The sequence below is a fragment of the Mytilus galloprovincialis genome, chromosome 4 (genome assembly GCF_965363235.1).
Source record: "Mytilus galloprovincialis chromosome 4, xbMytGall1.hap1.1, whole genome shotgun sequence".
Classification (NCBI taxonomy): Eukaryota; Metazoa; Mollusca; class Bivalvia; order Mytilida; family Mytilidae; genus Mytilus; species Mytilus galloprovincialis.
The window spans coordinates 23266515-23279137 of record NC_134841.1 but is presented as its reverse complement, the minus strand read 5'-3'; the positions used below and the strand labels follow the sequence as shown (position 1 = coordinate 23279137).

General features: G+C 31.8%; 1 protein-coding gene across 1 annotated transcript in view; it reads right to left on the bottom strand.

Annotated features, from left to right (window-relative positions):
- Positions 1-4156: 4156 nt before the first annotated feature.
- Positions 4157-12623, bottom strand: part of LOC143071659 (uncharacterized) — a 47445-nt gene continuing 38978 nt past the window's right edge. The window contains exon 23 of the mRNA XM_076246129.1: positions 4157-4442. Within this exon, the coding sequence (XP_076102244.1) occupies positions 4300-4442 (143 nt within the window). The 3' untranslated portion in view covers positions 4157-4299. The remainder of the gene's footprint in view (positions 4443-12623) is intronic.

The window sequence follows — 12623 nt, the reverse complement described above, 5'->3', positions numbered from 1 at the left end:
TTTAAAACAAAAAATGGCTTTTTCTCGAAAGGAAAAATACGGCCACAAATCCAAATCCGAATGTTGAGCAAATATACAAAATTTCGACCTCATTTTACTAAAAAAGTAGCACAATTTTTGGACGTATTACAAAACTCCTTCTAGGCTCACTAAACAGATCAATTGCATAGTTTTAGTTAAAAAAAGTTTTTTTTCTACAAAAATCGGATACACAGATAAAAGGTTAAAGGTCGTACACAATCTTACTTAAAGCATCGCTGCTGACAAATGTGTTTTGGTTTTAATATGAAGCAGAATGCATGAAGAAACTTTTCTAAACAAAAACGAAAAGACGCCCTGCATAATTGTTTAGTTTCACTCAAAGATAGATCGACGACGTCCTGTCACTACATACAACCATGATTTAAAATATTTTAACGAGTTTTTACATCTTGCAGTTATATACAAGTGAACTTGATAACGGATACTACTAAAAGTACAAAGTCTGCTTGTTTATTTGATCTTTCGACAAATTTGAAAATTTGAACTTTCTTTTTGACTATTTCCCATTTTCAGCAGTAATATACTATCTGCAGTAGAGCGTATACGAATCGTAGTTATATGTTACGCTTATGCATAACAATTTGCAGATTTCGTTGACGGGGTTGTTCTTCTACAAAACATATGCTCTATCAGAGTTGTGAGGAAGAATTACTGAAATTGATACAACCACATTCACAAATTGGTTGACAGACACGATGTATCGATGTCCAATTCACTAGTAGCATGATTTGTTTGCAATTCTATATCTTTACAATCAGTCGTCTGATATGTAATTTAACTTATTGTAATCCCGATTGTGATATTTTAAAATGAGTGAGGATTAGCAAGATGGTTCGTGAATACAAAGCAGTTGATGCTTACTGTGTACAAGCACCCGGTTTTCCAAATTTATGCTAATCACTCATTGTGTGTGTGCTAAATGTTTCTATTTAACAAAAGCCCTCCGGACGAATGAAATATAGAACGCGCTTTTTCATTGTTTAAATCTATTTACGTAATATGGACAAATGCAAACTGTTACTGTTGTCGTTCAATTCATTTGGTCGCAAGTGACAGCAGATAAGCGGGTATAAAGATTTAAACGTTTACAAAAAATCAAGATAATGCATTAATATGATATTAGGATCTCGATATAATCAAACTCACCACGTTCCTCACCTTTGTGACAACTTGTGGTATCAGCTACGTTTATACTATCAGGCATTTCTTCTGATTTCTTCAAATTTATTTTAAGGTCACTGTTTTGTTCATCTACGAAACAAATATAGGATAATATCATGAAATCATTAGTATTTATGGACGGACAAGTTATTACAGTCTTTTTTTCTGTATAGTAGAACAAAACACCTCAGATATATTTATTAAATAGTCATTTGCTTTACAACCATATGAAAACAATTTTCAAATTGGTCAAGTTCGTTATTTTCTCATTCCTTTTGGAGTTTCTTATTTTTCATTAATTGTTTGTGTTGACATTGTCTTTATCAATATTTCCGCTGATGTTAACAGCGAATTAAAGTGTATCACTATAATAATTGGTGTTATCGATTACAAACTAACGGTTATTTCTTCTGTTTTCTCTAAACATATGTTGTGTTCACTATGTTGTTCATATACGAAGTAATTCTTGGATATGTAATCAAAACAGATGTATCCTGTTGAACTTACTTTGAATAAAGATAATACTAACGATGAACACTGCATTTTCTTTGATGTTGATATCTATATTGTAAACGGGAAGCTTTATACCAAACTTTACGATAAAAGAGATGATTTTTCATTTTCTATTGTTAATCTCACAATTTTGAATGGAGACATGACCTCACCACCATCTTATTGTGTTTATTTATTCTAATATGTTTCTCGATATGCTCGTGTATGAAACAATCTGTTTGATTGTAACGAAAGAAATCAGTTTACTGAACATTATAACATCAGGGTTTTCGATATCACACACTTGTCAAAACATTTGATAATTTTTATCAACGATACAAGGATATTATTCGTAAATATACATCATTCGTAAATTCACACCAACGTGCAGACATCTTACAGGTATTTCGCATCGAATATTTGAGGTAATTTTCTATACAAAGCTTAAACATGTCTTCATTCACATAATAAGCTAACTAAACCTCTGACCAGACTTATTCATCAATTAATATAGTAACGATACTGTTGTCAGGTAATTAAATGTGACAATTTTGAAATTAATATTGATTCACTCATATGGATGTGCTTCGGAAATTAAATAAACAGATTTATTCCATAAAAAAGTTGCTGGCATGATATGGGTTATGTTCATGTCATACAGTTGATCATGTTCATGTCATACAGTAGACCAGTCCCTCTATAGATATAAGTTTTGGATAAACTCATCAATGAAGTGTCCAGTTATTATAGTTATTGATCCGGATAAAAACGTAAACACTATATATGTGTATTCGCGAAAGAAATAATCGTTGATTTTCTTGTATAATGTTATTAAATATTTAAAATTCTGGATATAAAAGGATAACTATAACAATGGCAGTTGCACAATGTGCATATGTCGTTTTTCTATAACATTTCGATATACTTTTTTCAGCCTTTTATTCAAAAAGATATTTTTGTTACAAATGTAGAGGATACAGCGGGATAAGTTGAAAATGATTCTTCGGCCTTATTAATTTCCTTTATAGTTGCACAGCAAAAAGAATTTTAGTTAAGGGCATAAGATACAGTTACAGGGGAGGTAATGACGTTGCTAACGAAAATTGTTAGTTTCGCGACGTCAAACTATGACTTATCGGGAAAAGATTCAGTGTTCGACTGATTTTTATCATTCAAACTTATTTAACTTTTAAAAGAGTTCATTGACCCCTCTTTTTTAAAATGCCATTTGGTTTGATTACGCAAGAAGATTATTTGTGACTATTTTCATGAAAATGTAAATAGTGCAATTTCTTTTCACTTGAGAAATATACAGCAAAAATGATGTATTTTCCTACATTCATGAACATTTGATAAATATGAGTTATTTCTGAATAAAAAATGTATAAATTTTTAGGATACTTATAATAAGATAAACACAAATTATTTAACAATGAAACAATGTGTGTTTATCTTTTAAAACAAAAAATGGCTTTTTCTCGAAAGGAAAAATACGGCCACAAATCCAAATCCGAATGTTGAGCAAATATACAAAATTTCGACCTCATTTTACTAAAAAAGTAGCACAATTTTTGGACGTATTACAAAACTCCTTCTAGGCTCACTAAACAGATCAATTGCATAGTTTTAGTTAAAAAAAGTTTTTTTTCTACAAAAATCGGATACACAGATAAAAGGTTAAAGGTCGTACACAATCTTACTTAAAGCATCGCTGCTGACAAATGTGTTTTGGTTTTAATATGAAGCAGAATGCATGAAGAAACTTTTCTAAACAAAAACGAAAAGACGCCCTGCATAATTGTTTAGTTTCACTCAAAGATAGATCGACGACGTCCTGTCACTACATACAACCATGATTTAAAATATTTTAACGAGTTTTTACATCTTGCAGTTATATACAAGTGAACTTGATAACGGATACTACTAAAAGTACAAAGTCTGCTTGTTTATTTGATCTTTCGACAAATTTGAAAATTTGAACTTTCTTTTTGACTATTTCCCATTTTCAGCAGTAATATACTATCTGCAGTAGAGCGTATACGAATCGTAGTTATATGTTACGCTTATGCATAACAATTTGCAGATTTCGTTGACGGGGTTGTTCTTCTACAAAACATATGCTCTATCAGAGTTGTGAGGAAGAATTACTGAAATTGATACAACCACATTCACAAATTGGTTGACAGACACGATGTATCGATGTCCAATTCACTAGTAGCATGATTTGTTTGCAATTCTATATCTTTACAATCAGTCGTCTGATATGTAATTTAACTTATTGTAATCCCGATTGTGATATTTTAAAATGAGTGAGGATTAGCAAGATGGTTCGTTAATACAAAGCAGTTGATGCTTACTGTGTACAAGCACCCGGTTTTCCAAATTTATGCTAATCACTCATTGTGTGTGTGCTAAATGTTTCTATTTAACAAAAGCCCTCCGGACGAATGAAATATAGAACGCGCTTTTTCATTGTTTAAATCTATTTACGTAATATGGACAAATGCAAACTGTTACTGTTGTCGTTCAATTCATTTGGTCGCAAGTGACAGCAGATAAGCGGGTATAAAGATTTAAACGTTTACAAAAAATCAAGATAATGCATTAATATGATATTAGGATCTCGATATAATCAAACTCACCACGTTCCTCACCTTTGTGACAACTTGTGGTATCAGCTACGTTTATACTATCAGGCATTTCTTCTGATTTCTTCAAATTTATTTTAAGGTCACTGTTTTGTTCATCTACGAAACAAATATAGGATAATATCATGAAATCATTAGTATTTATGGACGGACAAGTTATTACAGTCTTTTTTTCTGTATAGTAGAACAAAACACCTCAGATATATTTATTAAATAGTCATTTGCTTTACAACCATATGAAAACAATTTTCAAATTGGTCAAGTTCGTTATTTTCTCATTCCTTTTGGAGTTTCTTATTTTTCATTAATTGTTTGTGTTGACATTGTCTTTATCAATATTTCCGCTGATGTTAACAGCGAATTAAAGTGTATCACTATAATAATTGGTGTTATCGATTACAAACTAACGGTTATTTCTTCTGTTTTCTCTAAACATATGTTGTGTTCACTATGTTGTTCATATACGAAGTAATTCTTGGATATGTAATCAAAACAGATGTATCCTGTTGAACTTACTTTGAATAAAGATAATACTAACGATGAACACTGCATTTTCTTTGATGTTGATATCTATATTGTAAACGGGAAGCTTTATACCAAACTTTACGATAAAAGAGATGATTTTTCATTTTCTATTGTTAATCTCACAATTTTGAATGGAGACATGACCTCACCACCATCTTATTGTGTTTATTTATTCTAATATGTTTCTCGATATGCTCGTGTATGAAACAATCTGTTTGATTGTAACGAAAGAAATCAGTTTACTGAACATTATAACATCAGGGTTTTCGATATCACACACTTGTCAAAACATTTGATAATTTTTATCAACGATACAAGGATATTATTCGTAAATATACATCATTCGTAAATTCACACCAACGTGCAGACATCTTACAGGTATTTCGCATCGAATATTTGAGGTAATTTTCTATACAAAGCTTAAACATGTCTTCATTCACATAATAAGCTAACTAAACCTCTGAACAGACTTATTCATCAATTAATATAGTAACGATACTGTTGTCAGGTAATTAAATGTGACAATTTTGAAATTAATATTGATTCACTCATATGGATGTGCTTCGGAAATTAAATAAACAGATTTATTCCATAAAAAAGTTGCTGGCATGATATGGGTTATGTTCATGTCATACAGTTGATCATGTTCATGTCATACAGTAGACCAGTCCCTCTATAGATATAAGTTTTGGATAAACTCATCAATGAAGTGTCCAGTTATTATAGTTATTGATCCGGATAAAAACGTAAACACTATATATGTGTATTCGCGAAAGAAATAATCGTTGATTTTCTTGTATAATGTTATTAAATATTTAAAATTCTGGATATAAAAGGATAACTATAACAATGGCAGTTGCACAATGTGCATATGTCGTTTTTCTATAACATTTCGATATACTTTTTTCAGCCTTTTATTCAAAAAGATATTTTTGTTACAAATGTAGAGGATACAGCGGGATAAGTTGAAAATGATTCTTCGGCCTTATTAATTTCCTTTATAGTTGCACAGCAAAAAGAATTTTAGTTAAGGGCATAAGATACAGTTACAGGGGAGGTAATGACGTTGCTAACGAAAATTGTTAGTTTCGCGACGTCAAACTATGACTTATCGGGAAAAGATTCAGTGTTCGACTGATTTTTATCATTCAAACTTATTTAACTTTTAAAAGAGTTCATTGACCCCTCTTTTTTAAAATGCCATTTGGTTTGATTACGCAAGAAGATTATTTGTGACTATTTTCATGAAAATGTAAATAGTGCAATTTCTTTTCACTTGATAAATATACAGCAAAAATGATGTATTTTCCTACATTCATGAACATTTGATAAATATGAGTTATTTCTGAATAAAAAATGTATAAATTTTTAGGATACTTATAATAAGATAAACACAAATTATTTAACAATGAAACAATGTGTGTTTATCTTTTAAAACAAAAAATGGCTTTTTCTCGAAAGGAAAAATACGGCCACAAATCCAAATCCGAATGTTGAGCAAATATACAAAATTTCGACCTCATTTTACTAAAAAAGTAGCACAATTTTTGGACGTATTACAAAACTCTTCCTAGGCTCACTAAACAGATCAATTGCATGGTCTTAGTAAAAAGAGTTTTTTTTTCTACAAAAATCGGATACGCAGATAAAAGGTTAAAGGTCGTACACAATCTTACTTAAATCATCGCTTCTAACAAATGTGTTTTGGTTTTCATATGAAGCAGAATGCATGAAGAAACTTTTCTAAACAAAAACGAAAAGACGCCCTGCATAATTGTTTAGTTTCACTCAAAGATAGATCGACGACGTCCTGTCACTACATACAACCATGATTTAAAATATTTTAACGAGTTTTTACATCTTGCAGTTATATACAAGTGAACTTGATAACGGATACTACTAAAAGTACAAAGTCTGCTTGTTTATTTGATCTTTCGACAAATTTGAAAATTTGAACTTTCTTTTTGACTATTTCCCATTTTCAGCAGTAATATACTATCTGCAGTAGAGCGTATACGAATCGTAGTTATATGTTACGCTTATGCATAACAATTTGCAGATTTCGTTGACGGGGTTGTTCTTCTACAAAACATATACTCTATCAGAGTTGTGATGAAGAATTACTGAAATTGATACAACCACATTCACAAATTGGTTGACAGACACGATGTATCGATATCCAATTCGCTAGTAGCATGATTTTTTTGCAATTATATATCTTTACAATCAGTTGTCTGATATGTAATTTTACTTATTGTGACATAATCCCGATTGTGATATTTTAAAATGAGTGTGGATTAGCAAGATGGTTCGTGAATACAAAGCAGTTGATGCTTACTATGTGCAAGCACCCGGTTTTCCAAGTTTATGCTATTCACTCATTGTGTGTGTGCTAAATGTTTCTATTTAACAAAAGCCCTCCGGACGAATGAAATTCAGAACGCGCTTTTTTATTGTTTAAATCTATTTACGTGATATGGACAAATGCAAACTGTTACTGTTGTCGTTCAATTCATTTCGTCGCAAGTGACAGCAGATAAGCGAGTATAAAGATTTTAACGATTACAAAAAAGTCAAGATAAAGCATCAAGATGATATTAGGGTCTCGATATAAACAAACTCACCACGTTCCTCACCTTTGTGACAACTTGTGGTATCAGCTACGTTTATACTTTCAGGCATTTCTTCTGATTTCTTCAAATTTATTTTGAGGTCACTGTTTTGTTCATCTACGAAACAAATATAGGATAATATTATGAAATCATTAGTATTTATGGACGGACAAGTTATTAAAGTCATTTTTCTGTATAGTAGAACAAAACACCTCAGATATATTTATTAAATAGTCAATTGCTTTACAACCTTATGAAAATATTTCAAATTGGTCAAGTTCGTTATTTTTCTCATTCCTTTTGGAGTTATTAATAATAATTAAAAAAAATATGGTTTCTTATTTTTTCATTAATTCTTTGTGTTGAACGTTATCAGAGGTACCAGGAATATATTTTAGTATTCCAGACACGCGTTTCGTCTACAGTGACGCTCATTTCAAAATATTTATCAAGCCAAACAAGTACAAATTTGGAGAGCATTGAGAAACCAAAACTTCAAAAAGTTGTGTCAAATATGGCTAAGGTAATCTATGCCTGGGTTAGAGATCCTTAGTTTTTCGAAAAAAAATCAAAGTTTTGTAAACAGGAAATTTATAAAACTGACCACATTATTGATATTCATGTACTGAAGTGTTGACTACTGAGCTGCCGTCGGGGACGAAATGTCTACCACAGTGACATCGACCCAGTGGTGTACATTTTTTGTAAATATTTTCAAAGGTACCAGGATTATAATTTAGTACGCCAGACGCGCGTTTCGTATACACAAGACTCATCAGTGACGCTCATATCAAAATATTTATAAAGCCAAACTGGGACAAAGTTGAAGAGCATTGACACTGTCTTTATCAATATTTCCGCTGATATTAACAGTGATTTAAAGTGTATCACTTTAATAATTGTTGTTATCGATTATTTCTTCTGTTTTCTCTAAATATATTTTGTGTTCACTATGTTGTTCATGTACGAAGTAATTCTTGGATATGTAAACTAAAAAAATGTATCCTGTTGAACTGACTATGAATAAAGATAATACTAACGATGAACACTGCCTTTTCCTTGATGTTGATATCTATATTGTAAACGGGAAGCTTTATACCAAACTTTACGATAAAAGAGATGATTTTTCATTTTCTATTGTTAATCTCACAATTTTGAATGGAGACATGACCTGACCACCATCTTATTGTGTTTATTTATTCTAATATGTTTCTCGATATGCTCGTGTATGAAACAATCTGAACATTATAACATCAGGGTTTTCGATATCACACACTTGTCAAAACATTTGATAATTTTTTTCAACGATACAAGGATATTATTCGTAAATATACATCATTCGTAAATATACACCAACGTGCAGACATCTTACACGTTCAGGTATTTCGCATCGAATATTTGAGGTAATATTCTATACAAAGCTTAAACACGTCGTCATTCACCTAATGAGCTAACTAAACCTTTAAACAGACTTATTCATCAATTAATATAGTAACGATACTGTTGTCAGGTAATTAAAGGTGACAATTTTGAAATTAATATTGATTCACTCATATGGATTTGCTTCGGAAATAAACAGATTTATTCCATCAAACAGTTGCTGGCATGATATGGGTTATGTTCATGTCATACAGTTGATCATAGTATAATACTAAACCCCTAACGAAAGGGATCGTGCTTGACTTTCATATGATGGGGACCTACTCATTTAATCAGTTAAAATGACGTCTGGATCTGGCATTTGAGTAACTGTTAGTACTCCTTTGTTGATTTATATATCATTTGCATGTTGCTTTAATTAGTTTTCTGTTATATATTCTATCATCGGACTCGAACCTCTTTTAAACTAAGTTTTACTGTGCGTATTGATGTGTGTTGGTTAAGGGGTTAGTTGAAGCCCGCCTCGCTCCGGATGTGGAATTATTTCGCTGTGTTAATTACACATTGGATTTTGACATTTTATATCTTTACATTCCGATATGGTCGTCTGATATCTACTGTTATTTGTGACATTTTCAAGATTTTCATATTTGATTGAGTGTTGATTCGCAAGATGGTTCGTGAAAAAAAGCAGGAGATGCTTACTCTGTACAAGTACCCAGTCTTCTATGTTCATGCATTTCAATCATTGTTTGTATATATTACTTTAAAATGTCTCTATTTTACAAGGTTCTCCCGATGAATGAAAATTATAACGCATTGTTTTCTTTTTTTAATCTATTTAAAGTGATATAGACAAAATAAAATTGAGAATGGAAATGGGGAATGTGTCAAAGAGACAACAACCCGCCCAAATAAAAAACAACAGCAGAGGGTCACCAACAGGTCTTCAATGTAGCGAGAAATTCCCGCACCCGGAGGTGTCCTTCAGCTGGCCCCTAAACAAATATATACTAGTCCAGTGATAATGAACGCCATACTAATTTCCAAATTGTACACAAGAAACTAAAATTAAAATAATACAAGACTAACAAAGGCCAGAGGCTCCTGACTTGGGACAGGCGCAAAAATGCGGCGGGGTTAAACATGTTTGTGAGATCTCAACCCTCTCCCTATACCTCTAACCAATGTAGTAAAGTAAACGCATAACAATACGCACATTAAAATTCAGTTCAAGAGAAATCCGAGTCTGATGTAAGAAGATGTAACCAAAGAAAATAAACAAAATGACAATAATACATAAATAACAACAGACTACTAGCAGTTAACTGACATGCCAGCTCCAGACTTCAACTAAACTGACTGAAAGATTATGATTTCATCATATGAACATCAGGCACAATCCTTCCCGTTAGGGGTTTAGTATCATACCATCATAACATATATGAGAAGAACATAACCCGTGTCATGCCAACAACTGTTTTTAGAATAAATGTGTTTAGTTCCGATGCAAAGACCTTATCAATGACTCAATATTACCGCCAAAATATGCAATCTTTAATGACTTGACAACAGTATCGTAATTATATCCCTTCTTAATAAGTCTATTCAAATGTTTTGTAAGTTTCTGAGGTGAATACTGACACCTTTGTGCTTTATAAAGAATATTACCATAAAAAAATTGGATGTGAAATACCTGAACGTATTAAAAGTCTGCATGTTGAGCTATATTTACGAATAATGTCTTTATACCGATGATAAAATTTAGTAAATGTTTTGACTAGTTTGTGATATCGAAAACCCTGGTGTAATAATTTTTCAGTAATACATAAATTTCTCTCGTTAAAATCTAAAACATTGTTACATACACGAGCGAATCGTACAAGTTGAGATATATAAACACCGTAAGATGGTGACAAGGGAACGTCACCATCTAAAAACGGATAATTAACGATAGGAAATGAAAAATCATCCCTTTTATCATAAATTTTAGTATTCAGCTTTCCAAAAGACTACTTATAACTATTGTCGTTCAATTCGTTAAATTTAACAATTAAACGAGTCTTGCCTTGGTAAAAGGCGAAGTTTAATTGTAATTTTATGAGTTGTGTAAACACTGAAGGGATTAAATGAGATTGTGCTGCGCATGTGTGAACTTCAGTCTTCAAAGTAAAGTTTTATCAATATGACAAACAACGAAAAAAATATATACATATGACCCACAATAACTACATATTGGTCTCCCTTAACTAGGGAGGGAGGGTGTGGCATTTAATCCCTTCAGTGTTTACACAACTCATAAAATTACAATTAAACCTCGCCTTTTACCAAGGCAAGACTCGTTTAATTGTTAAATTTTATTTCGTTGTAACACTTCCGGGACCAAATGAGACTTTAAAGCCATAATGATAAAACTGAATACTAAGATAAGAAATATATAATGTCTTACCTTATGATTAATTCTTCAACACATTAAAGCTGAAAGAATTTTCATCTTTTTCAATCTTTTTATTATAAAATTTTGCAAATGTTTTTGCATCTGACCATCCTGCTTTTTGTAAGATACAAGAAATAGGCACTGCATTCATCTTTGCTTTAGAAACTGATGCAGATCTAACACTATGAGCTTTGAAAATTGTTGTGTCAATATTAGCTTTTGCCATTACTACTTTTATCCATCTAGAAATTGTATCTCTTGAAACAGGCTGATGTGGTTTCACATAACTTAAAAGTAACGGTTCATGTTTCCCTCTAAACAATTTGGTACGAAATACATATTCTTTATACACAGTATATACACAAAGTCTCCTATCTGGAGGGTAAGCCTTTATATTTACAGTTGGCTCCTTATAACCAGGTCGGCTTTGTTTAACAAGTTCATTCAAAACAAAAATAAATTCTCCCTTCACTTTATGTACATGATTAACATTCGTTAAATGAATTGATTGAGCTCGGGCTGCATTTGTCAAAGCTATTAGCATCGTAAGTTTTAATGTTAAATCTTTCAATTTTAAATATTTCACTGGTGATAGGCTACGCAAAAAATGAAGTACTTTACTAACGTCCCATGTAGATTCATATCTAGGTCTGGGTGGACGAAGATTAAAAATTCCTTTCATGTATCTTATCACCATTGAATGACGTCCAACTGGAATACTGTCAATAGTAAGTCCTAAAGACGAAAGAGCTCCTCGAGCTAGATTTAAACTACTATAACCTAAATTACCTTCCTTAAATAAAGTTGTAAAAAATTCAAGCACTGTTCCTACAGAAATTTGAAAGCAATTAATTTGTTTTTTGTTACAATATTTGAACCATTTCCTGATATACACTTGGTACTGTTTCTTTGTACTTGATTTCCAAGACGACATGAGTATGTGGGTTGTCTCTTTAGAAAATCCTCGTTCTCTGAAGCTACTCCTGACACTGGACATGCAATTAGTTTCAATTTCTTGTGTAAAGGATGAACAGATTGTGGATCGTGAGGAAGATTCAAAATCTTCTTGTTCTTTGGAAGAACGATTGGATTGTCTGTTAACAACTGCATTAGTCTCGGAAACCAAGTTTGTGTCTGCCAAAATGGAGCTATTACTACTCCTCTTGCACCGTCCTCTCTGATTTTGAAAATGCACCGGCTCAATAAACTGAAAGGAGGAAACAAATAGACAAACTGAAAATATGACCAATTTATACTAAATGCATCAATAAATGCAGATAATGGATCTGGCTTCCAAGAGCAGTAATTTTCTAATTGGAAGTTTAA